The sequence below is a fragment of the Lutzomyia longipalpis genome, chromosome 3 (assembly GCF_024334085.1).
Source record: "Lutzomyia longipalpis isolate SR_M1_2022 chromosome 3, ASM2433408v1".
Taxonomy (NCBI): Eukaryota; Metazoa; Arthropoda; class Insecta; order Diptera; family Psychodidae; genus Lutzomyia; species Lutzomyia longipalpis.
The window spans coordinates 21261586-21287743 of record NC_074709.1 but is presented as its reverse complement, the minus strand read 5'-3'; the positions used below and the strand labels follow the sequence as shown (position 1 = coordinate 21287743).

At 34.4% G+C, this 26158-nt stretch overlaps 2 protein-coding genes across 8 annotated transcripts in view; one reads left to right on the top strand and one right to left on the bottom strand.

Annotated features, from left to right (window-relative positions):
- Window positions 1–26158, bottom strand: part of LOC129792622 (poly(rC)-binding protein 3) — a 104916-nt gene that overhangs the window by 65691 nt on the left and 13067 nt on the right. For all 7 annotated transcript variants that reach the window (XM_055831866.1, XM_055831867.1, XM_055831872.1 and 4 more), the window contains one exon: window positions 18392–18445. The gene's annotated coding sequence lies outside the window, so the exon portion shown is untranslated. The remainder of the gene's footprint in view (window positions 1–18391; window positions 18446–26158) is intronic.
- On the top strand, window positions 22725–25037 carry LOC129792590 (phenoloxidase 1-like). Its single transcript, XM_055831802.1, has 3 exons — window positions 22725–23782; window positions 23848–24478; window positions 24541–25037. The coding sequence occupies exons 1-3, from the start codon at window positions 22760–22762 to the stop codon at window positions 24930–24932; spliced, it is 2046 nt and encodes a 681-aa protein (XP_055687777.1). The 5' UTR covers window positions 22725–22759; the 3' UTR covers window positions 24933–25037.

Sequence of the window (26158 nt, the reverse complement as noted above, 5' to 3'; positions counted from 1 at the left end):
CTTCAAACTCTCTCTTACGAATTTCATGCATAAATTCATGCCATGACATTGTTTCTGCTAATTGCAAACATACACATCAACATACTGACAATGGGTAAAAGTACTATAGGTCGACAGATGTGGGAGGTGGGTGAAAGGACGAAAATTGGTGGTATATTCTGCAAAAGTATGAGGATATCTTAAGAGATTGCCGTGCACGTGGATTTATAGAAGCTTCATCAAAATGTATTTATGCAAATCATTTTCCATACTGTTGTTGTTTACAACACATCACCCAAGAAGATAGATTTCTTCTCTTGTTTTTTCCCGCACTAAACAGTGCACCATGTACCCTCTTCCCGCATGAAAAATTCTGTAATATACACACCGCTTTTGCCCTGTAATGACGACCGTAAATTAATTTGTTTTCCGCTTTTCACCATCATGGTGGAAAACACAGCAAAACATTCTCAGTGGGTGCGATGATTTAACTTGGTGAGTAAACTTAAAAGCATGCTTTAAGAATATAGATTAAAAAAAAACAGAAAAAAATAGTTTATAGATATTTCTTTTTTTTGCTACAGCAGCACCATTAATAGATTTTATTAAATTTTCTCAATGAACTGAATTACTTATGTTTGTTAAATAAACAATTTTAATACCTAAATTACCTTTTTAATTAATAATAGAAATCAAAATCACTTTTTGAATATTATTTTTTATTCATTTTAACATTTTTTTACAAACCTTCGTGAAACCTAAATGTACGATAAATACAACTTTTTCCGGTTAACTGGAGATTTCACAGTGATATATGTATGTGCTACATTTTGGGTAAAGTTGATGTTCATTTTATTCCCTTCAATGCCTCATAATCGATGACGGGACCCTCCCCAAAAATGATACAGAACGAGGGAGAGTGACGATTGGAAATTAAATTGAAATTTGCACAGAGCAACCATCTCCCGCAATTAGTTTCCAGGAGAGTGAGCTTCAGTAAGTGGAAGAGGACGCTTTCTGAATAATAATTTTCCAGGGATGAAATGTGTATTGTTTTAGGGTGTGTGTATAGAGAGGTCGGCTGAATAGAGAAAATACACCTGGATCCGTAACATCAAAGGCATCCGAAATTTACTAATTATCCATCCCTAATGCCGTAAAATTAATTTACAATCGAGTTATATTTATTGTATGTAGATTATTATTATTGGAAATATTCAATACGTTTTTACGGAAGATTAACTGCACTACCTTCGATATTTACATCTTGTTTTCAAGATAAATTAGGGAAAATCATTTTTGGAGAATGTTTCTCTGATTGGCGCTATATAACTCGAATTATCAAATAAAAAGATAGAATATTGCCCGCCAAAAACGTTATATTTGTTCACAGAATTAGCCAATGTGTCCATCCAAACCCTTACTAACCAGGACCAGCACACAAATTTCACTATAAGGAAAATGAAAGAGTATGCCGACGAAGCAAATGAAACATCGTCTTTCACTCCACTCTCCTCCTCTACCAACGATTTAGCCAACAAGATATAAAACCAAAAGACATGGGGTGGAAAAATGGAAAATGTCAAAACCGTTAAGTCACATTTTCCTATGCCGCAACCCCTCCGTAAAAGACAACCTTCGTAAACCACTCAATCTGCTGGCAGTTTATATTGTGAAAATTGGAAATGGCACCAAGTGCTTTTAAGGCAACTTTAGTTCTGCCAACATACCAACTTTCTCACAGCTTTTAAAGTATATTTCTTGCATGGAAGAAGTGCTTTTATAAGGAAGAAGGAGAAAGTTTATAATGCTTTAAAGTATGTACCTATGTATATACAATGTATACTTTTCAGTAGAGCTAGAAAAAAGAATGGATATTTAGTGTGTGAATTTAATAAGAAAAGATTATATCGGAAAATATAGTTTTTAAAAAATTGTTTCTTCATACTTTGAAGTGACTTCGTATTGTATTTGGGTCAGGAATTTTATTTATTTTTTCTTTCCTCTTTATTTCTTTCATTTATTATAAGGATCAGAAAAAAAGTTGACTTGTTTGAAAATTAATTTATCAGTCGAGAAAATACGAGAAAAATAATTTAGCATTCACTGTCCTTGAATGTTTCTGAAGACTTTCCTGAGAAGAAAATGAAGGAAATCATATTTAATGGATTGTCGTAAGAAAGAGAAATATCCATAAATTTTTCACTTTCAAGTTATAAAAAAAAAGAATAGAAAAGATTTTTAACTAAATCCACACTGATGTTTCAGAAATTCTCATAAAATTACATCAATCGGTCTTATTCTGTGATTAAGAAGTCCTTGAAATCTTCGAAATTTGTTCTGAAATTTCAATGATTTCAAGTATTTCTTTAACGCTGAATAGGACCAAATATCTGTGTTTTTATCGACAATTTCTTATTGCTTTCAATGCATATTAATATTAGGCTATATATTGCTTGACTGATGATTCAATACGACATACAAAGTGATGTGTTATTTGCTTGTCTGAAATTCGCTCCAATAACTCTGAATAGTGAATTTGTGCAGGAAGTTAGTTTTTCACGACAATCTGTCATTGATGAAAATATTTTATTGTAGGTATGTACATAGGAATGTATATTATGTACAGTGAAGAACAAATTTAATGGGAATGTCTGCACGGAAAAAGAATCAATCTGATATTCGAGCATATTTGTTGATATGGAAATAATTTTTGAATAAATTGCCATTGACGATCAATAATGAGAAATGATTATTTCCAAAGATTAAATTCTGGATAATTATTCTGCTTAATGCAAACGAGCCTGTGAATGTTTAAGCATATTTATGTATGTGTTTATGTTCAAATTCATCGTGTTAATTAACTTGACAATAAAATTAAAGGAAGGACTAATTAAATTAAGCTTTCTTTCGTTAAGAATGTTTGTAAATAATAAAATAAAAAAAAATAATAAAATAGATCGTTATGAATTTTCCCTCTTACAACTTTACCAAAGAAAACTCAATAGTCTAGAGGATTTTGATGAAATATATTACCAGCAATATCACTCAATTTTTCCACCAATTGCTTGATCCGTTTTTGATAGAAATATAGATAGAACATATATAGTCCACAAAAAGGATTTTCCTATTCTTCATTTTTATCCACGAAGCGATTTTCACTTTGCCACAGATAATCCTTATGTGCTTCCCCTTGAAAGCTTTTTCAATTTCGCATCAACTGACAATACAATTTGTGCTTGCTTATCATTATTTTGTTACTCTAATTAGCGTTTGTATTGTTGGGGAAAATTTTATACTACCCGCCTGAAGGGTTTTTTCCTCCTATGTTTGTGCCGTTCATTATTATTAATAAAGTGTAGAAGAGGTCGAAATTCCTGACTCAAACAATGTGCTGAAAGAGATACAGCACACAGAGTGGCTGAATTGGGACTGAATTCTCAAGTGGATATACATATATGAGAACAAATGGGAATCATATTCATTCACTTGTATTCCACCATCTGATTTACCAACTTCACTGCTCACAATCTCGCTCATATAATTTCCATAATTTCACATTAATCCAATAACCCCTACAATGGATTTTAGAGACTGATAATTAAAATTTAATGCCATCATCCGCCACCTCCTACGCCGCGAAAAAGAGTATACGGAGAAAAAGAAAAGTATATTAAATTGCTCAACAATCTGTGTCATTACATTCTTATCTTCTACTTCTCTTGCCAACTCGATGAAAAGCTTCCCGAAGTGGTGGAAGCTTCTTTTTTTTCTCCCACATACGGACCCAGCCGACGACGCTTGGCTTAAGACTAACCTTTTGATATAAAACTATGTGCGACAGTAAGTGAAATAAGAGGTTTTTTCTCTGTTCTTTCGAATCATTCTTATATCAAGAACGCGTAATCCACTCAAAAGTGTGACCACTCAAGTACACACTCATTAAAAGTAAATTGATCATAAATAAGCAATTTATCGAATAGATTATTTTTACACACAGAAAAACGTTGATACTACCTAAATCACCCAATTATACATTAAAATTAAATTATATAGTCTTAAATTCTATTAAAGATAATATTCTCTATAAGTAACTTTAGATTGAATGGCGCAGATAATCCCTTTCTGTTGAAAGAAAAAGTTTCCACCAGTTTGTCGATGTCTCTGCACCAAACTAAAACTCTGGCGAGGGAAATTTCAACAAAAGCCAAAAGATAATTTATCTTATTAATTAGGTCTTTATACTTCTCTGATTTTTACTCTTTGCACCCCATACCACTTCTTACGACCAGCTAAATAGAGAATCATAATGTTCTTCTCCAAGCCACATGGGAATGGGCTGATAAAAACTCTAAGGACTTTCAGTAGATAATATAGTCAATTGTTTCAATTTTATAGCTAAATAAAATTAAAATTGCCTTTCCCGTTTATTGATTATTATATATTAGGTGCAAATATATATAATATAGGGGTTGGAAAAAAGTAGGTAAAATGAAAGAAAGAGGAAGATGAGAGAATTTTATTCAATTATGATAATAGCGAGAAAAGGAGACGTTTTCTCTGTAATGACGACTTCTCGTGTTTTAATTATCTTCACCCAAGCAAATGGGAAATTTAAAACCTTTTTTGTGAGGTTTGGTATTATTTTTTGGATATTATATGAAAAGCAATGTAATACATACTTACTTGTTTATAAACAAGTTGATAATGCAAAGAGGGAAAGATTTTATAACCCTTTCAGCTAATTTTTTGAGTTTAAGAATTATGCAGTTTAGTCGTTTTTATGAAGATTAAATAAGAGATGATCTAATAATTTTTAGAACATTGAGACTTTTAAGAATGATTTTCGAGCCAATTTTGAAAAGAAAAATAAAAATTATGTAGCAGGTATTCTATTTAAATTGCCAAATATTGATTAGAATTTATTATTTTCACATTTTGGCCATTTTTCTTGTAGAATTTTCAAAATTACTTCCCCCATAACCGTTCCTTAATATCCGAAGTAACTGGAAATTAGCAGACATCGTAAATATCGTAAAGATCAAGCCAAATCCGTTTGAGAAGCCGATCCCAAAATATGGAAAAATGTCTAAATTTCTTCGGGGATTGGATTTTCCCTTATAAGTAAAATTTCACTTACGGGCTGTGATTCTTCCTTCAGAGGCCAAGTTAAATATATTTAAATGCAAAGTCTAATAGATAGCTGCAGAGTATGGATTAATCAGAAAAGGGAATGTACTGGTAAGTTTCACTTACGGGCTGTGATTCTTCCTTCAGTGATCAGTCTAAGTGTGATATTTGATATAAGTTTGATGGTGCAAACTCTGGGGGAAGGCTAACTCGCGCATTGGCTGTGATTCGTGGCGCGAGTCATCCTTCCCCAGAGTTTGCACCATCAAACTTATATAAAATATCACACTTAGACTGATCACTGAAGGAAGAATCACAGCCCGTAAGTGAAACTTACCAGTACATTCCCTTTTCTGATTAATCCATACTCTGCAGCTATCTATTAGACTTTGCATTTAAATATATTTAACTTGGCCTCTGAAGGAAGAATCACAGCCCGTAAGTGAAACTTACCATGTACATTCCCTTTTCTCCTTAATCTGTACCATGTAGCTATATATATTTATATTTTACCGTTATATTTTACTTTGCATTTACATTTATATTTATATACCTTATATATAAGGCGCCCCGCTTCGCGGGGCGCCAAATAGTTAGCGTACTAATTAAACATGCAACTATATATATTTATATTTTACCGTTATATTTTACTCTGCATTTATATTCATATACCTTATATACATATAAGGCGCCCCGCTTCGCGGGGCGCCCAAGAATTTGCTTATTAATTAAATAAAAAATTAAAACCCTTATATCTCCTGAACGGCTCCATAGATTTTCTTAAATGACCTATCGTTGGAAAGGTCTTGACCTCAGCTATAACATACTGAAATTTTAACGAAATGCATAGTACAGTTTTTGAGATATTTGGACTTAAAAATTTTGGATATGCAAAATATTGACTTGAGCGCCTCTTGCGGTCATTTCTCGAAATTGCAATGTTCTAGACATTTAAAGGGCTTCATGAAACCTTTCATTTTCGCTTGAGTTGATTAAAATCGGACTTGTAGAACCCGAGATATGGCATGCCAACTTTGGAAGGCTATATCTCAAGAACGGCGACATAGATTTTCTTCATTTTTGGCATGGTGATAGATAATATAGTCAGCTATGACATATTAAAATTTGAAGAAAATGCATCGTGTAGCTTTCGAGATATTCATCGAAAACTAATCGAAAATTTTGTTTTTGATTTTTGGCCCTCTAGCGGTCACTTTTGAAACTTTGTATGTTCTAGAGAGTTGTAGAGCTTCTTGAGATCTTTCATTTGAGCCCGAGTTGGTCAAAATCGGTCAAGCCGTTTTCGAGTTATGGCCGATTTTCGATGAAAAATTGTGGCGGCCATATTGGCTAAACGGCTTGGCCGATTTTCAAAAATGAGGTATCGTTGGAAAGGTCTCGATGGCCCCTACAACATATCAAAATTTCAGATTTCTAGCTGTAATAGGGGCTGAGATATAGGCATAATAAAATTTGGGGGTTATTCAAAATGGCGGACGGCGGGGTGGGGGGGTGGATTTGACCTCATAATCGGATGTCTTCCGGTCGATATTTAAACTTTGCCGTTTACCGCAAGTCTCTATCTATTACCGTTCTCTTGTAATTTAGCAAAAGGTTCCGGACGGCCGGACGGCCGGACGGACGGCCGGACGGACGGCCGGAAAAATTTTTTTTGACATACGTTTTTTGGAATGTGGGGACCCTAATTCGTGCTCATACCAAGTTTGAGCACGATCTGACGACTTTGCATTTTAGAGTGTACACAGAAGCTGTGCTATTCTTTTCTTCGAAAGAATCACAGCTAAAAAAAATAATAATAATAGGTAATAAAAGTCTTTCCTGTGTTTCCATTCAAAAAATTCTTTTTAAAACTAAAAAAAATTACAAAAAAACGTTTAACTTTAAAGCAATCTTTAAATGTAGATTGTAGATTGTAGATTTGTAGATTTCCTCCAAGTAATGCTGGGGATCACTGAGCCGCCAAGGCCCTTCGTATCCCTCAAGGCGGTATGACACCTCCTTGACTGTTACTTGGATTAGAATCTTAAAATACTATAAAACATTTATTAAAAACCGATTTGTGTGCTTTCGAATGAACCCACACCATACGTGTGCCATCATTAAGATATCACGTGTTTCTTTAAACTTTCTCTTCCTATTTTGATTTTTCTGCCTACATGTAGGTATTCCCAGCGTACAAGTAACTCCAAAGTTCAGGAAGCGACATTTGTTGACAATGCAACACTTTTAATTGCAGAGAAAATCACTCTAGAGTTGTATTATGTACTTCACATGGGTTCTTAGTCATTTCAAGGTGGGAGAATTGCGAAACATGAGAAAGAACAAGGCGTGCGTCGCCTCTGTTATACATCCAATTACACTTTGTACTTGTTGGTGGAAACTACCAAGGAAACTATCAGCTGATGATAGAAACTTTATAATGTCTTGCGAACTTATGCCACGGGTTTCCTGTGTGAGAATCCCCATCAATCTAAGATATAGTGTTGGACAGTTTTATCGATGATTTCGATACCTTAAAACCTTCCTTGTGTAGTTTTCTCAAAGTACAAGTTGTTATCCGATTAAATCAATTAGAACGAAACATAAAAATCTACCAAGTTAAAAGCTTTTTGAGTTCAATTTGTAGGTAGTTACATACATAGTAATAGATTATAGCATTTTATCCCGTCTTGTAATCAGTAATTGGGATTCAGAGAAATCATTATTTTTATATCAGATTAGTCATTAGGAGAAATTCGTAATGGTTTTCCCAAACCCTATTCTAAGTATTGTCACGATCGACCCAACCGTTTCGGAAAATTCACTTATTTAGGGAAATGTAGAACTACATAAATTCCTTCCGGAAGTATCAGCTAAGGACACGGAGAAACTGTTTAAACGCAACTTTACAATTTTAGTCAGAGGATTCGACACTTCTGTCGTTTGGACTGATCCACCGTTGTCTAGATATTTAAGATCCTTAATACACATTTTTTTTAAATCATAGATTAGCGCAGTTAGTAAGGTTCTGTCAACTTCATGGACTTTGAAGTAAAATATGAGACAATAGGGATCAATTTCCATCACCTTGTGCAATTGAAAATTCCCTTCTCTCTTCTATATATGGTGCATGTAAAACAAAGACGTTCTTCATTTATCAGCCTCTTTGCATACATATTCCAGTTTAACTTGGCCGTGTGGGGGGTTTGTCGTTTACCCCACATCCCCCTTTCCAAAATTTCTGCATATTGCAATATTGTAAGCAACACCCTACTCCTGAGAATCATTGTGCATGCGACAAAGTTTGTGAAAAGGAAATTTACTGGCGTACCAAACTAATGCTAATGCGGAGTTCTGAGAGTTGCTGATAAATCTTATTACACATACAATTGAATGAATCATTTTCTTGTATTCTGCCTGGGATATAATATCTAATGAAATTTTCCCTCTCCCTCCTGGCAGGTTATAAAGGCAGGTTATACGAGACTCTTCTTTATGTAACTAAATCTTTTTTTTATCTTTTTTGTTTTTGATATATAGAGAGAAAAGAACTAGGTCTTTCCTCCAAATCTAAATTAGTATATACATCTACCTTTTCCACGAATAGATTTTCAATCAAGATGAACGGAGTAAAGTTTTATTATCAATTACATATTGTATACAGAATTGGGATTAGGCGATATTGAACGTGGGGCGGTGTTGCATATTGGCAGGATGAAGCTATATAGGTACCTAGATATTGATGTTTTGGGGTGGCTTTTAGGTTGTATAGGGTGGGGAAAAGTTTAAAATCCGTGTTGTCTATAACACTTGAAATGACTAATGGAAGTAATATAAATTGGGGCTATGTAGATACTATTATAGGGTACTCCATGAAAAGTAGTCTCTCCCAGATTTCCCACTCTCATCCACACTTTGCCTAATGAATTCTGCATGCAAGCGATGCTAAGAACAACTTTCTGCTCATGACGTACAGTATACACATTTCTGCCATGAGATAGAAAATCCCAGACGTGTTACATAGATATATAATGTCAGAGAGTATTCAATTGTATGCCCCAATGGGAAAAACCGATATACAATTAAAACTTTCTTTTGCCGCTTGTGTTTCGCTACAAACTGTAAGATTTCGCGTGTTTCATATTAATTGTATTTTAAAACTCTCTTGTAGCATATCTAGCACTGGTATAGTGAATAAATAATTGAATCACTTTTGAATTTAATTAATTATTAGCAACAATGATTATATAGTTTTATATAAAGCTAAAAATATCTCATGGAAAACCATTGCAAATAGTTTTCCAGGAAATAAGACTTTTTGAGGGAGGTAGGGACACTAACCCTCCTCCCAGCATAACCTTCTGTGAGGCCTCTCTTTTGGGAATAACGTTTGGAGACAGGTGAAGAAGGTCGCTGGGGGAAAATACCCATTTTTAATAATTTATTCCTTCATCTTGATCAATAATGGCTGTTTATGCATCATCCGGTATTTTCCATGCCTGGCTCTCGTGCTACTTTTATCCTGAAACTTTGGTTAATACCGTAAATGGGAGTGACATCACTGCTAGTTAGTTTCTATAAATTTATATTATAACACTGCAATATTGTTTATAATATGCTGCTATTTATTTATTGAAGTTTTTTTTATCCCATTGAGTGAGTCAATCAATTGATCTATAATTGGCCAAGGATTGATCAATCGCAGGTCAAATCTGATTGCTCAATAATTGAACCTCGTTTCTACAACATTTGAGCTCAATCAATTTTTAATTATGGATTGAGAAAAATTGACCAAACATTGTTCAATAGATTTTTCATCCATCAGTTGCTCAATTCATGCTCAATAATTGATCAATTAAACAATTTATGCTCAATTATTGAACAATAACTATTTTCACTCAATCGTCGGGTAATTTTTCTTTACTCTAGATGATTTAAAAAAAAACAATAGAATTTTATATCTAACCATGAATTTTTAGTGATTCGTCAACAATTGATCAATATTTGAGCCATTATTGTCTATCAATCTCTGCGGACCTACATTGACTAAATATTGAGCTCAATAATTTATCAATTTTTGCCAAAATATGTTTACCGGGTAGAATTAATTCATGACTTAATGGCTCGAATCTTCACACTCTACATCATGATGTATGTATGTGACTACTATATGTCTTATTGTACCTTTCACTATGTACAGTACAATATATAATACACGGAAACGCGTCAAGAATAGACAAGAGCATAATTGCACAAGAATTTGTGGATTTATTCTCTAAAGTAACCCTACTATCGTGGCGGATATGTTATTTATCCCTTTTGTAACAACAGACATGAGATTGTTGAACAAGTAGCTATGCCACTTGAGGGATAATCCATGACATGGATAAATTCTTGAACAATATTCACACCATTGTACTTCCATATTTTCTGCGAGGTACGCTACCAAATGCAAGTTATGTGAGAAATACTCCTACATTGCACGCCTTACCTCGTTTTCACGCGGCGGAAACTGCCTGGGTGGGAAGGGGATGGAGATTTAGTTGTTGGCAGGGTGTCCTCGATATAAGTTGCACATAACCGGGAAGTCGAGGAAAATCAAATAAAATCTTAAATGTTCGCAAAGGATCCCCGTACGTGACTCTATTCACAATTGTGAATCCTACACCATGGAAATGTAGATTATTGGCGAAAAGGGAATGATGAGATATGAATTCAATTTGGTGAAATCCTTTATCCTAATCCCTCTATTAAATATTTCAAGTGTTTCCCAGGGAGACGTCCGTCGATATTCAATTGTTAATGCTCTTTTTTTCTATATTGATTCATCCTTTACATCAATTGCTTTTTCTATCTCTTCTTCGTTCCATTTTCTTCACTTAATTCCTCCTCTACAAGCCCCGCGAGGGATTCATGATCTTGGGAATCATGAGAAGAAACATCAGATGGTGCGTGCTAGTATCTTCGGTATCACGTAGGAATTGATGCAGAGAAGATTAAACGTGCGGCGAGAGAGATTTTCACAAAATGACAATCCCAAATCTCTTTGATTTAACATGGGAATACCTCACAAAATGCACAATGCTGAGAGTTTACTCTATAGATTTGTTACTTCATCGTTTTATTTGGATTAATAAAGTCTTTGAAAGTATTTGATTAGTGAATTAACTTTAAAAAAATCTAATTAGAAATAACCTATTATTTCTAATGATTTCAGTGCAGATAAGTATATTTTGGTTTTTTTTTTTATGTGCATGAAGAAAGTTTCCCAGCTTGGGGGTGATTTCAAAACTAATCGGAATTTGCAACTTTCAATCTTCTTGTGAGAAAAAAAATTCCAACAAGAAACTTTCAAGAAGCAATTTCTGCAAGAAATACAACACTTAAAAAATACTGAAAGAAGAAAAACTTTTTAATTTGTGCTCTATTTTAATTGATTTATCTGATTTTGTCTTGTATTTCCATTAGGATTAGTAATAAAAAATGTTTTCAAAACACTTTTTTTTTTAAGTTCAAAAAAGGAAAATTCCTGTAGAATAATATGTACCAATACTGTTAAAAAAAACTTCACTTAATTTAAGAGGATAAATTTTCAAAATATCTTCCATCAACATATTATGTTTATGAGTAAGCGCTCTACACAAACACTACTAGTTTTAGAAAGTACATAAAATGAGCTACAATTTAGTATATATATTTCGGGTATATAGTACAAGATTTTACCCTGCTGTTGAGCCACAAAATAAATTTTCAAAAAGTGTGATAATATGTCCATTCCATCCATTTCATCCGACCGTTGATGGAAGGATAAAATAAGGCAATGGAGGTGGACCAAAGAGAAACCTTTTTCTTAAAATAACCATTCTGAAATGACTGCATGAAAATCTTGACATTTGCCAGCAGAATTCTAGGATAACTGACTATAAATATTGGAAGTTTAAAAGACATTTCAAAAGCCGAATTATAGACAACATAATGCGTTCAAAAAAAAACGATAGGAAATATAGAGTGGATTAACTTTCATGCAATTGTCAATTTGTTAATTAAGACTCGCTGGAATTATCGTCACCTAAATCCTCTTTGCAAAGTGATTCTGTGAGTTTTGGAGGTGCAAAGAGGATTAGTCCCACAGAGAGCAGCCCTCGGTGAAAAACGCCAATTGGTTTTAGGTGGAACGTGCCCCTGAGTATACATCCTGCATTTTGGTCTCCACTTAAGTGATAATTTTCAAGCAATGGGATTTGTATTTAGCTCGTTGAAATATTTCATTGCGGGAGCCATTTGCCAATCGAAAATCAATTGATTTTCCCGATTTTCCTATTTGTACGCAAAATGTCGCTGTGACTTTGAAATAATATTTCGAAATTTGGAAAGAGGTGGATTTATTTTACTAATGACGATGGGTCCCCACATTCCCGTGGTAAGTATACAATTTTCATTGAATAACGATCAGACAATTTTGCAGTATCGGACACAGCACGCGGTAAAGCCTAGTCAATCCCTCCCTGAAGCATTTATGGGAACGCGGTTACATTTTAAACCGCATTGTAATGGGTCCCGCAAACACACATTCCGTGAGGGCATTAATACTCTTGCGCATTTCAATAGAATAATACTTTCGATTAATGCTGAAGGCTTTTGGGGAGAATAATTTAGCACTGTTGGGGACACCACGCAACAAATCTATCGCTGACATGAGCTACAACCGTAATGGATTTCAAATTGAATATAAACGAAACACTTGAAATTTTCATTGGACAGATAAAATTTATTGGATTTTGTTGTTCGATTGAGATATCACTGGTACACACATTTTGGTACAAAGGTGTGGGATTAGATTCCTGAATTTATGTATGATCTACAGGGGAAATTTTCACATTATTTTAACAATGAATAAAACTTTCCTTTTTACAATAAAAAAAATTAAAAATTATCAAACTAATTCACACATTCAGTATATACCTCTATCTGGGTGATTATTAGCATTTTAAAACCAACAGAGGGTTGTTTTCGAGACGCGGATAATTTGACGGAAGTCTCCAGGGACCGTATGGGGTGATATAAGAGCACACAGTTGTGCCATCAGTGAGAAAAGCAATTTCCTCTTTGTCAGATTTTCGATTTTTTTTCTATACCAATATATTTACCCCCCACGGTATTATAATAAATTTTTCCATCAAACTCTATTAATTATTCATTCTTTGAAAGTGGATGATTTGAATGAATTTGCATGTCTAAAGTGCCAATGAGCGCCCTATTGCATGACTACACGGTCTTTGGTCGTCTCATCTTTCAGTTTCTCTTTGTGCCAAATTGATTTTTTATCCCCTGGTTCGTTTTTAAATGTTATGCAGAATGTAGGTACATTGTAGGGGAGACCGGGGTAAAAATAGTCATTTTCGAATTTTCAAATGCCAATTTCTCCGAAGTTATTAATCGGAAAAATCGGAAAAAATTCTGGTGGAAAGCCCTACCAACCCATAATTTTTGACAGTAATTTGGAGGTTATGCGATCAGTACTTTATGAGTTAAAAATGAAAACAGATTTTTGGCCCATTTCCCAAACTTTTGCGTATTGAGAAAAACGCGTTTTCCGAAGTTTTCCCTCAGCAATTTTCCAATCTGATAATTTTTCTTACTAGCTGGGTTACTACAGAAAACATTGCCAAGGTGTATTCTTCAATAACTTTTAATGGTTTTTCTCTACAATTTTTTGAATCAAAACATACCCCTTGGGGTAGATCTAGTCATCCCATGTAAATCATATGGGAGATCGAAATTTTTGGCATATTTTCATTTCATTTGTTGCAAAATGACGTGATTGAGAAAATCGCAAAATTCTCTGTTTTAGTGCGTATAAAAGTGAAATTTCTTGTCGCGAATCAAAAGGTGAGAAGTTTAGCTATCAACTACTATCAATCTCTCAGGTGGAAAATCATTGGAAATGTCGGAAAATTCGACCGACTTTATTTAGCCAACTGGTGACTATATTTACCCGCCGCGTCTAAAAAAAGTCAGAAGCGGAAGGGTTTAGGAAAAGCTCGAAAACTCATATTTCCCGTGGAGATAGAGAAAAGTGGTCTGAGGCAAAGTTGTAGGCCAGGAAATTTCCTATAAGAATGACCTATCGAGGAAATTTTCTTGCCCTTGGGGAATCCTGCAGATAAGGATTTATGCAAATTGACTATTTTTACCCCGGTCTCCCCTACATATTTACTTTTATTATATAGAAGAGAATCTTAGGGGTTTTTGTGTATATGATGGTCACATCAGAGATTTTTCTTCTTTCCTTTGGGAGGATTTGACTTGACCCTAGAAAGATGTGGTCAAGCCTTGGAACTTCCTATTATGGGGGAACCCCATCGGCAAAAGCTCAAATGCAACCAGGAGTATAGAATAGTTCTACAAAGTATTGTAATTAGACTCGACGAGACAATTGACAAAATATTGAAATTAATACTACAAAGTCCCAGGAAAAATCAATTTATTATTTTTAGTGAAATACGAATGAATAAATCGAAAACAGACCAAAATTCTTTGACCACTACTGCTGGATTTTTGGAGAGATTGAAAAGTTCTACCTTTTACTAACACTCTCCGTTTTGTTATGTATTTTTTCCCTCAAGTTCCAAAGCGCGAGCCACATAGAGGGTTTGCCAAATGCAGCAGCAAATAGAATTATTTTCACAGGAAAACGTTTGATGTTCTTTGCTGTGGTTATTTTTTTTAAAACTCTTTCACCATAACTCTAATATAATTTTCAATGCACTACCCCACAATTGCATTATATATATCTACCCACAGTGTGTGCTAGTTGATATTTGAAAAGCCCTTTTCAATTAAAGAAATTCATTTAAATGAAAGTTCGCAGGTTATTTCAGGAAAACAATGAGCTTTCTCAAGCGTGTGTTCTTTCCTATTTCAACTGTCTACGTGTTTTATCCCACCCCCCTCATGTTCTCTCAGAGTAATTTTCTTTGGCTGCCTTGTGGAATTATTTCAGTGATTACACTTATCTTACCTTTTATCCGGGCGTTAATTGGTATCATAGATAATGCCTTAGAATGAGAAGTGGGTGACACAGTAATGGGCAAAATAAGACTCCCATGAGGACCCTAATAATACTTATTATTCAGGATCAAGGGAGAAAAAAACCACTGCTCCCTATTTATCTAGATCAGAGGGTAGAAATTAAGAGATTCTGTTTTAAGGGGGAGGAAATACGACAAAAAAGCAAAACAAAACCTTTGGGGTTAAGATTGATTTTTTTTTACAAAGAAAGGTGCTCTCTGGAATATGTATATATCACGAGTTAAATTGTATACATAACTGCAGATATATAGAGATGTAGAAAAAAAACGAATAATTATTTTTGCCTTTGTATGAGGCAGCTCTGATATAAAAAATTAATATAATGCTGACTGAAATTCTATTAAATAGTTACATTATTGATAATCCTTCGTGGAAATATCATATTTAAGGAATATTTTTATGACATTTTAGTCATTTTTCTTTTTTAAATTATCGATTCTTAATTATCGAATTTTAAAAATAATAATTTAAAAAAAAATATAATAAAATATATTATACTTTTTCTTAAAACTCGTTATGCTTTATTGCAATATATCATTAAAAGTAGTTGGTAGTATGAGGCCGTAACTATAAAACTGATTTTTGTAATAGGAATAAGTACCTATTATGTAATTTAATAAATATCACATACATATTCCCATAAATCTCTAGCAAATAGACCTGTAAAAAAAACCTTAAAGAATGTGCAAGCTTTCCCACCGTATTTTCCGTATGTTTGTGAGCAATGTTCTAATTGAATTTAGAGGGAAAAAAAATTAGAAAAAGAATTAGAAAAAATATGTTGTTGCGCTCCACATATCAAATAAAGAAGTATGATGCAATTTGAGCATTCATATTTTTAAAAGTCTTCCCGAATAGTCGAGAAAGGAATTCTTTGCAGTGATTGACTTATAAGTTTTCACCCCCTTCCTGATAGAGGAAACCATAGAACGCAATGCCATATCTCCGAGTTGGAAATACTTCGACATCAGTGGTAGGCTGGAAGGTTTGGTGGATGGTGTGGGATGTAGGTGCCCCCTAACAGAAATACAAAAGTCATAGATCCACATTGTTTGTGGAACAAAGAATGAGGATGGCAAGTTGGGAGATCCATAACTCCCCCATACTTTGATACGTTATACGTCCTACATGATGGTATAATTTAAATGGAATATTCTCCCAACCACCTAGAGCTCCATATAACCACAGAGCGCTATTTAGGACTGTGTGAGGCCTCAATAGTACATTCAAAGTTGAGGACGGGAAAATGCTGTATCAGCTGAAAAAAGGGGGATACACCACACTAACGTATTGTGGGTGTTCTGTTGTTAATTAAAATCGATCATTATATAAGTTTTGTGAAATGTACATGTGAATACACCAACATTCACACAAAATATACCCATATAGACCTCTCTCTATATTCCCTGTACTATTTGATTTTAAATGAAGCTCCCCTGATGGATCTCTTCACTCTTCTATATAAAGTGGATGCTTTGAAAAAAAAATGCTGTGTTCCATTTTAAAGAATTTTTCCTAAAATGCTTTCAAAAGTTGGCATAAAATCTCATGGATGAAGTGAAAATTTTATATACCTACATTCTTTTCGATATTGTTAGATGGGTCGGAGTGAATACACATAACTAACTTTTTATCCAACAAAATTATGTATCCTGGCACCACTTGTGAAAAGTTCATTGTGAAGTAAAAAGTTCGACTTTTACCTCATGAACTATTAAAATTTTATTGAATATGACTTTGGAATACTAAGTAGAAAACTACTTATAGGGTTTTAAATTCCTGTAAAAGATAAAAGGGATTCCAGGAAAATAAACCATGAATGAAATTCACAACTAAGTCTGGCTTAATTTGTTTTAGCCAGAACTAAGTTTTTTGGGGCAGGATTTAATTTTTTAAGCTATTTTTTAAAGTTATTTTAAGGTCAAATCTTTAGGGTTTTAAGGTTAGATCAGGCTGAATTAGGCCTGAGGGCATTTTTGGATAATTTTTACGAATTTTGATTACTTTCGGGCTCTGCAATTAGTATAATCATCACCAATAAATGCATTAAATCCTGATTCAGCATGATCTAATCTTAAAACATTATAAAGACTGATTCTAAAAAAATTAGGCCCGGTTAAAAAAGCTAAAGTTTGAGTAAAAACCTTAAACCTTGCTCTACGAACGGATTCAACCAGATTTAAAGATTAAATTCTTGCATATTATTATTTTTTTAATTTTTGTAGTTTTATCCTTTTAACATTTTTTACCGCTTAAATTATGAAAGACATTATATGTATATAGTTAGAATCCAAAATGGCCTATATCGTAATTAAAGAAAGTATAAAGTAGTTATATTATTGAAAAACTAATGAAACCAATGAAGCAAACCACAGCTTCAAAGCAAAACTTGACAGTAAGTACATTGTTAACAAAAAATGTTGCAGAATAAAAAAAAATATCAAATATTTTAAAATTCTTCCATAAAAATAAAGAATGCAAAATTGGTAAAAGTGAAAATTGCAAGGTTGCTGGTGTTTATGTTAATCGGATGAGAGGATTTATGCGATACAGTCGGAAAGTTCCTGATGGAAGCTAAATAGGAGTAATTAGGAAAGTTTTCAAAGTTTCACATTTCACAGGCGAGATAGTTTGCAGAATAATCGGAGCTTCCGAAGACAAACCCCACATGGTGTGGGACACTTCTGCACCACTGCATTGTGTATACATTGTTATTCCAGTGGTGTCGGACCGAGAAGAATTAATGTGCGTTTAATTGCTCAGTAGCAATTATCTTCTGAGATGGAATTATTCATTCTTCTGCGCCCACAACAGCCACGTATTACAATTTTTATCACACTTTTCTCATCGTACTTCATAAAAAAGAAAAGCTCCATGGAAAAAAAAGCTTTACATTTATACGAAAGCAACCATATAAGAGAAAGCACCCCTCCTCCCTACGACCGCTAAAGTTATTTGATCTGAAATCGTCACAAAAAAACCCGGCCTCTCCATCTTCCTGCGTGTTTTACTTTATACACATACATAGTCTCCTTCGCGATGGTGAATTTGCGGTGGAAAAAGGAGGATGGCACAATGGGTGAGAGACATTTCAATTTCCGTATAAAGTGGAGGCGAGACACGAAATGAATTGGATGGATTTCATAGGAGATACGCACTCTATAAAAAAAAAGTTCATTGCTACTCTTACCGCTTTTCCGAGATACCAAGGGGTGTCGTACAATGACGGAAATCCACGATGTGCCTATCGGAAGAGAAAAATTCAAAGTGAATTTCAGCTATATACATACATACATAGATACATATAAAGGGAAAATTTCACATCTCTAAATATCAGTCATAAATTTTATTAAATAGAGGGGATTGTGGGGCAAATATCGTGGAATATAGACAACAGAGAATATTTTAGAAAGTTAAGAAACCGAAAAATATGAATTACATAGTTAAGTCTTCAGAAAAACTTAGTAAGATTTCTTCAGACTAATATATCTATTAATAAAACCTGAATTCCACCAACTAGGTTATAAATTTCTTACATTTGTTATTAATGAATCAAGATAAATGTTGTGTGGTTTATTAAATATTTTATATAGCATCCTAAACCACAAGTGTTGGCAATAAATTCATTACTTACATTACATCGATTAAAAAGCTATTATATTGTGTTGTATAGGGATGCTTGGGGTAAAGTCAGTAAAACAAGAATCTCTGAAAAGTATAATCAAATGTATTTTTTTTTATTAAGAGAAAGGAAATAAATTTGAACATTAAGAAATCTTTAGCAAATGAAAAGAGAATTGCTTTTGTTTTTGAAAAATTCAATGCAAAAACATTTGTTTTAAAAGATCCCTAAAAATTCATTATAAATTATTTTTTATGCTGCAAAATTGATATAAATCTTCTTATAGTCTTTATTATTATATTATTAATATAACTTTATTTGAGCGAAGGAAGGAGCCTATTCAAGCTTATACTTATAAGAGAGGAATGATTTTAGGAAACATTTTTTTTAAAATAAAATTCATCGAAATGTTCCTTTAAATCTTTCAAAATATTAAAAATAAGCAATTGCTGTGCATATTTTTGCATTTTGTGGGAAATCTCCGGGACTGGTCACCCCAGCTAGCCTCTTGTGGCTGTGGCTCCTGTGGCTGCTACGGGGATCCACAGTAGCGCCACCAGACAGTCCCAATTCGTGGCTCTTTCAGTTTTTGCCGTGACCGAAATTGGCGGCCACAGGGGACCCACGAATGGTTGCAAATTGTGACCATGCAGAATTCAATGAATCTTGAAAATCGTATTTCACGTATTTAACACCAATTTAATGTAACAGAAACTTTATAATTTCAGATAGAGATTACTTAAAAATCGATATCAATCGGAAAAGTATAGAATTTTAAGAGAATTAAACATTTTTGTAAAAACGGCCACGAGAGGGTCCCAGAGCAGCCACAGCGGGGACGAGACGTTTACAATTTATGTGGAATATTAGCAGTTTTTTAGCTTTTTCTTGAAAATAAAATATCTGGGCATCTTTAGTATGTTGATAACAACTGATAAATATCATTTTATCTAAAATACAAAGAAAAAAAATTTTTTTTTAATCAGCCACAAAAGTAAAGTCACAGGGGGTTCCCTTTTTTTTTGGTTCGTGGCCGCCCTGTGGCTCCTACTTTGGGAAATTTCCCAAAATAATTTTTTGAGCCACCACCGCGGCGCTAGTTATGTTGAGATATTTTTGTGTGAAAGAGAGGCACATAAACGTCATATTCCTATACTCTTCTTACACATTAGAGAAGATTACTTGGTGACAGACCCAAAACGCATTAGGGAGACAAAGATAGAAAAGTGAAAGAAATATATATCCGCAAGCGGTGCGCGAACCACGTGGACGGCCACTACGCGGTCACCACACGGCCACAGCGATCCTAAGAAATGCATGACGTCACAGCGATGCTTTTCACTCACAAGATCAATGATTCTCCGGGAGATCAATGCCAAATGAGTTTAAAATAAAAATATTTTTATATTTTTGAATAAAAATATGCTTTTACATAAATTTAAATAATTAAAAATTATCCGAAGATACTTTATTAAATTTTTCGCGTTTTTAATTCCATTTTATCAATGCTCTCACTAATTACTAATTATATTTTTTGTGATCGTTCAAACCAAAAATCATAGTTATTCATTTTTTTGTCAGAAAATAAATTATTTTTAAAAAATATAAACCACTATATCGATATGTGAGTACGTTCAAGAGAGAAAAAAACATGTTTTACCACACCTGCTAAATATCACGTTAAACAGAATTTTCAATCTTAATCTTAGGTATGAATTTAGGTAAAAATTTTGACACAAATATTACTGTAAGTATTTTCCTTTAGTTGAGACAATTGCAGGTAATAAATGGGTTTTATGGTATTGTACTGCCGAAAGGCTTAGTAGGGAAAACTAAAAGATTATGCTCCAGGTAGCAATTCGAGCAGCACTTGGGCATCAATGCATATGTTAATATTGGAAATACCCAAATGTTTTGCAAAAAAACTCTTAAACTTTCCAGACGCACAGTAAAATATATGAATTAATTTTGTTTGCAGAAAATTCATATTATTTAAAGTCTCGAAAACAGCGTATTTTCAGTTTTTAGTCTTTGCAATAGCTATCTATTTTACGTAAGCCTACGAGAATAATGTTTGCAATGGTTCCCTATTTAGCCCATATGAAGCACGTGGAAAAATATCATTACAAATAATCTTAGTTTCTTTATAATCCTGGACATTTATTGGCATAAAACAATGTCAGGACCCTTCTAAAAGGGTTTAGTTTAGGTTTTGATCAATATTTTGCAATTTTATTATTTTACCCTAAAAATCGTCAATTTTAAATCATTTAATTAATAAAATTGCATTAAGGACCCGCATTTTGAGATTATTCATTAAATTTCAAGACGTAAAGTGGATATCGCATTTATTTCTGAATGGTTGATACCCCGAAAATCTGATTACAAAGTTATGATAATTCTTTGACATATTATTGTATATTTCATGAGGGAATATACCATCGCCATGCCCTCTATGTATGTTGTAGAAATATATTTTGAAAGAATATTTTTGGGATATTTTTGTGGGAAATTTTTCTGGATGCTTGCGCCGTAGCCACGAGCCATCCACAGAGGGGACGTCACAGTGACCGGTCACGATTTATTCCCCATTTGTATGTCACCTGACCGTGTGGTGGCTGTCTGGTGGCGCCACAGGGGCCACCCATGACCGCCACGGACCGCGTGGTGGCTGCTGAAGGTGTGCTGGGATACACCATAGCAATGCGTCTGAGTGAATTCCGCACAGTGTACACACGGTTAAAAACAAAACTAGAACAGAAATTTAATCACAAAAATTGGATAATTGCATTATTTCTAACATTTAGATTTTCGAAAATAACACAGAATTAAAGATTTTAATATTATTTCACATGAGAGATAAATTGAGTCCTACTTCTTAAATAAATTCAGTGAAAGAGTGAAAAGGGTCATGATAAGCTTTTCTATCTCTGGCATATTGATATGCGATTTTTGAAATTAATTTGTATAGAATATTGCGTCGTAATCCCGTATGAGAAGATTCGTTTGGAAATTCCATAACGACCTTATTACCTATTCAGTGGAATAAACATGGAAATTTTATGCTCTATAGGTATGACTATATGTATGTCTGTACATGCTACAGCCTGGCAAAGGAGCTGTGTGGTAGGGGAGAGAGTTCCTTTGATCGGACGAGTGTGAAAATGGTGCTTAGGCCTGGAATGGATATAAAATATGGTGTGGTGCGGTTTCCGGATCATCTGTTGTCAGCCGCACATTTTATTGGAAGGTTAATGAAACACAGATTTAGTTATGTGCCTCCAGAAGATGAAAGAGTGATGAGACGTGTGGCGTTTAGGGGTTTATATCGGCTCCCCCCGGCACCAGTTTACCCGACCGTGTAGCTCTCCCTTTTATGCAGTCAAAACCTTCCACTTGGGATTGAGTGTTAATCGTGTGTGTGGCAGCAATCTTGCAGAAAGAAAAGGGTCATATGGGGTAACGTCGAACATGCCGTGATAAATTTGGATACTCATGATAAGGCCATCAGAGCCATCACCGTATCGCCTTGCTCCGCCGGAGATTTACATCAATGACCTTTTCTTCTGCGAGCACTCTCACAGTCTTGAAAATTACAAAATATATAGGGAGTACCTACGTATAAAATTTAGAAAAATTTGGTAATCGAAAAATATCGAAAATTCAAAAAACGTGTAACACAGTATATTCTTATTTTCTCTCCAAGCCTCTCTCTCTTGGAAAAATGTTGTAAATCTTAACTAGTTAGTTGAGTTAGTTACATTGTTGCAAAAACAACCGAGATTATTTTCTGTGGTTTGTGTTTCTTACACAGATAACGTGTCAATTAACTTTATATCTTCCCTCTTGAGCTATAAATGGTGTATTTCATTGTCAAATCGAATCAGTTGGAAATTAATTTTTGAACTCACTGTGAGTTAAAGTGCGCAATTGAAAATGGATGAGAAAGATGAATCTAAAACAGTGTTGTATCAGTGCCTCGATGCTCTATTTACGCGCCCCAAGGAGACAATTCTAAAACCAAAGAAATCTCTCGGTGATCGATACTATCAGTTCCAAGTATCTGATCAATTTGTCTCGAAGAAATATCAAAAATACGGAAGTGCCTTTCTTGAGCATTGCAACAAACCCATTGATAATGGCGTGATCATTAAGATTGACGATTGTGAGAATGTTCCCGATCTGAGATTTGCCGATGATATCAAGCTGGAAGAATTATTCTCGATTTATATTCCGCTTCATCGGAAAATTGCAAATAAACTCCTTAAAATCTTCATGGAATGTCCAACAATTAAGGAACTGATATCCCTAATTGTTTACTGCCATGAAAGGGTCAATGTTTACCTATTCAATTGGGTTCTCTGTATTACCGTAGTTAATCATCCTCACACAACAGATTATGTGCTACCTGTTGTTCCAGAAATATTTCCAGAAAAATTCTTCGATGGCAAGGTTTACCAACAAGCTGTACAATCGTTAGAATTGATCCCAATTGAAGACAGGACACCCATTGAAATTGAACTGAATTTTACGGCAACACTCTTTGAACCTGAGCAACGTTGCGCATACTTCCGCGAAGATATCGGACTCAGTTTCTACTATCTCATTTACAACTTTGCTTTTCCATTTAGTGGTACTGACGAAATAGTTAAGAAATACAGACGAGGAGAGATTTTCTATCACGTTCATCAGCAAATTCTGGCCCGATATAACTTTGAACGTCTCTGCAATGGCATGCATCGTACGGCGAGACTTAGCAATTTTGACAAACCCATAGAGGAAGCTTACTTCCCTAAACTCAATAGAGCTGTTGGTAGTCAAAATTATCCTGCCAGATTTCAAAATACACCCCTGGATGATTTATCTCGGGAAAAGGATAAGCTTGTTGTTGATCGATCTGCACTATCTCGTTGGAGGGATCGCATTCTAGAAGCATGCGATCGTGGTTTTCTTATCAATGTAAGTTTAATAGCATTTTAGTTAACGCTAATTAATGTTTTAATTAATGCAAACTATCGTGACAGTCTCACAACAAGACCGTCGATATGAATGACGATACAGGGATCGATGCTCTGGGCAATATGATCCAATCTTCATCTCTATCACCCAATCCTGATTACTATGGTGACTTAGCTAATATGGGCCACAACTTCATTGGTTACTGTCACGATCCAGATGGGAGGAACCTCGAAGGGTTCGGAGTTATTAGTGATCCCGCTACAGCTCTCCGTGATCCAGCATTCTACCGATGGTATGCTCTGATTGTCGATATTTGCAATCATCACAAGCGCTACTTGCCAGCCTACACAAGGAGTGAACTAAGTTTTCCCGGAATCAAAATAACAGATGTAGAAACATTTATTCTAACGAAGCAAGGATCACCAGTTAAGAATGAATTGCTAACTTACTGGGAGAAGGATGACGTTAACATATCTAAAGGCCTAGACTTTTCCCCAACGGATCCAGTTTTTGTCCGAATAACTCATCTACAGCATCAAAAATTCAGTTACAAAATTTTGGTTGAAAATAGTGGATCACAAACTGAAGCATCCGTAAGAATTTTCCTAGCACCCAAAAGGGATGAAAATGACTTACAATTTCCCTTTGATGATCAAAGGGAATTCTTTATTGAAATGGATTATTTTAACGTAACCCGTAAGTATAACTAAGATTCCTTATTCGCTATTAAAGTTTCATTCTTTTGAATTTAATCCTAGTTCGACCTGGATCCAATACAATTGTGCGACGGTCTAGTGATTCGAGTATCCTGGACTGGCTGAAATGCTCAGTATCGAACAAATTCCGTCAGCAGCAGAGCGATAAACCGAATAACTACACTGGACTAGGTTGGCCCCTAAACCTCCTAATACCCAAAGGAAGGCCAAGTGGATACGAGTGCGACCTGTTTGTAATTGTTGGAAAGGACCTAATTAAACCATATGGCAGTGAGAGAAACCTCGGCTTTCCCTTCGATCGACCAGCACCAACAAGGATTCACTACTTATCTGACTTTTTATGCGAGAATATGTTTGTCCAAAAAGTAAATTTATTTTTCCTTGATCAGGTTTTGGACAAAACCGAGGGAACTGCTCAACCATTCCCCAATTAATATTTCGAGGTTTTATACAATAGTTATGTTGATTTCATGAATTTATGTTCCAATAGTTATGTATTTCAAACAATAAAGCGTAGCTGTTTAACATCTATTGAAAAATATTGTTTTTCATTCAATCAAAAAATCATTCAATCTTCTTAAAATAGTTCGTGAAAGAAGCAAAGATATTTTTTTATTTGACTCTACAAGAAAGAAAAATTCAAAATAACACAGTCAATAATGCTGAGAAATATAAAAGCTCTGGTAAAAAGCTTTCATATCGATTGTAAATTAATTTTCTTCAGAAAGACTAAAACGATGACTTTTTAAATTATTTGTTTTTTACTTTTATATACATCTGTACATACAATATTCTCAGAAGATCTCTAACTTTTATTATTCCTTCTTCTTCCAAAAAAAAGGTATCATATTGGTGGGGTTAAATGGATCCCTCGTCAGTGTTGTGAGATTGGCTCAATTAGGGCTTAAAAGAGATCCTTTGAAAATTCGTGGAAATATCACGCAATTAGCACAAAGTTAAGCCAACCCCCGTACTATATATTTTACATGAGGGGGATTATCTCATAGTAAATTCATCAAAATATAATTTGTTAATGCGTATTAAAAGAGAAATCTCGTATTATCATCAAATTTCTATGCCATGCCCATACAACCATTTCATCCCTAATATGGAAGAGAGATTTCTCCACCATCTGCAAAAGAGATTATTCTGCTGCTTATTTGCTACATACACACACATACGCTATATACGATGGATTGTTCACTACATATTGTGATGTGTGCGGGCCATAAGATGATGCCAACATCTCATCACGCCACGTTTATCATCTGTGCAATAAACAGCATATAGCTCTGAGAGGAGAATCTCCGAGAACCTCGCAAAGACAAATTGAAAGTTCCCTTGTGCCATATTAAAGAGGAGAGTTTGGGAAAAGCTCTCTTTGTGCCCAGTTAAACTTTAACCACGTTTCATTTATGTTTATATTTATCCATCCAATGCTACTTTGTTTCAAATTTTAAGGATATTTATCTCTCCCTCTGAAAATTCTAAAAGCTTGGTCTACTTAATTCCTTACGTATATAACAAAAAAAACTTAAGGTCAATCTTTTTCTCCTTGGAAGTGTTGATTATACTATGTTCTTGTGTACTTTACAAACCCTAAAACGTTCTAAAAACACGAAATCCTTAAATCAAGCTGAAAACTGATCCATAGACTTTT

What these genes read in the sequence shown, in the direction of transcription:
- LOC129792590 (XM_055831802.1), top strand. Translation starts at nt 22,760, where the DNA reads ATGGATGAGAAAGATGAATCTAAAACAGTGTTGTATCAGTGCCTCGAT. An exon ending in ATCGTGGTTTTCTTATCAAT is followed by an intron (nt 23,783 to 23,847) that starts GTAAGTTTAATA and finishes CTATCGTGACAG; the next exon opens with TCTCACAACAAGACCGTCGA. An exon ending in GGATTATTTTAACGTAACCC is followed by an intron (nt 24,479 to 24,540) that starts GTAAGTATAACT and finishes ATTTAATCCTAG; the next exon opens with TTCGACCTGGATCCAATACA.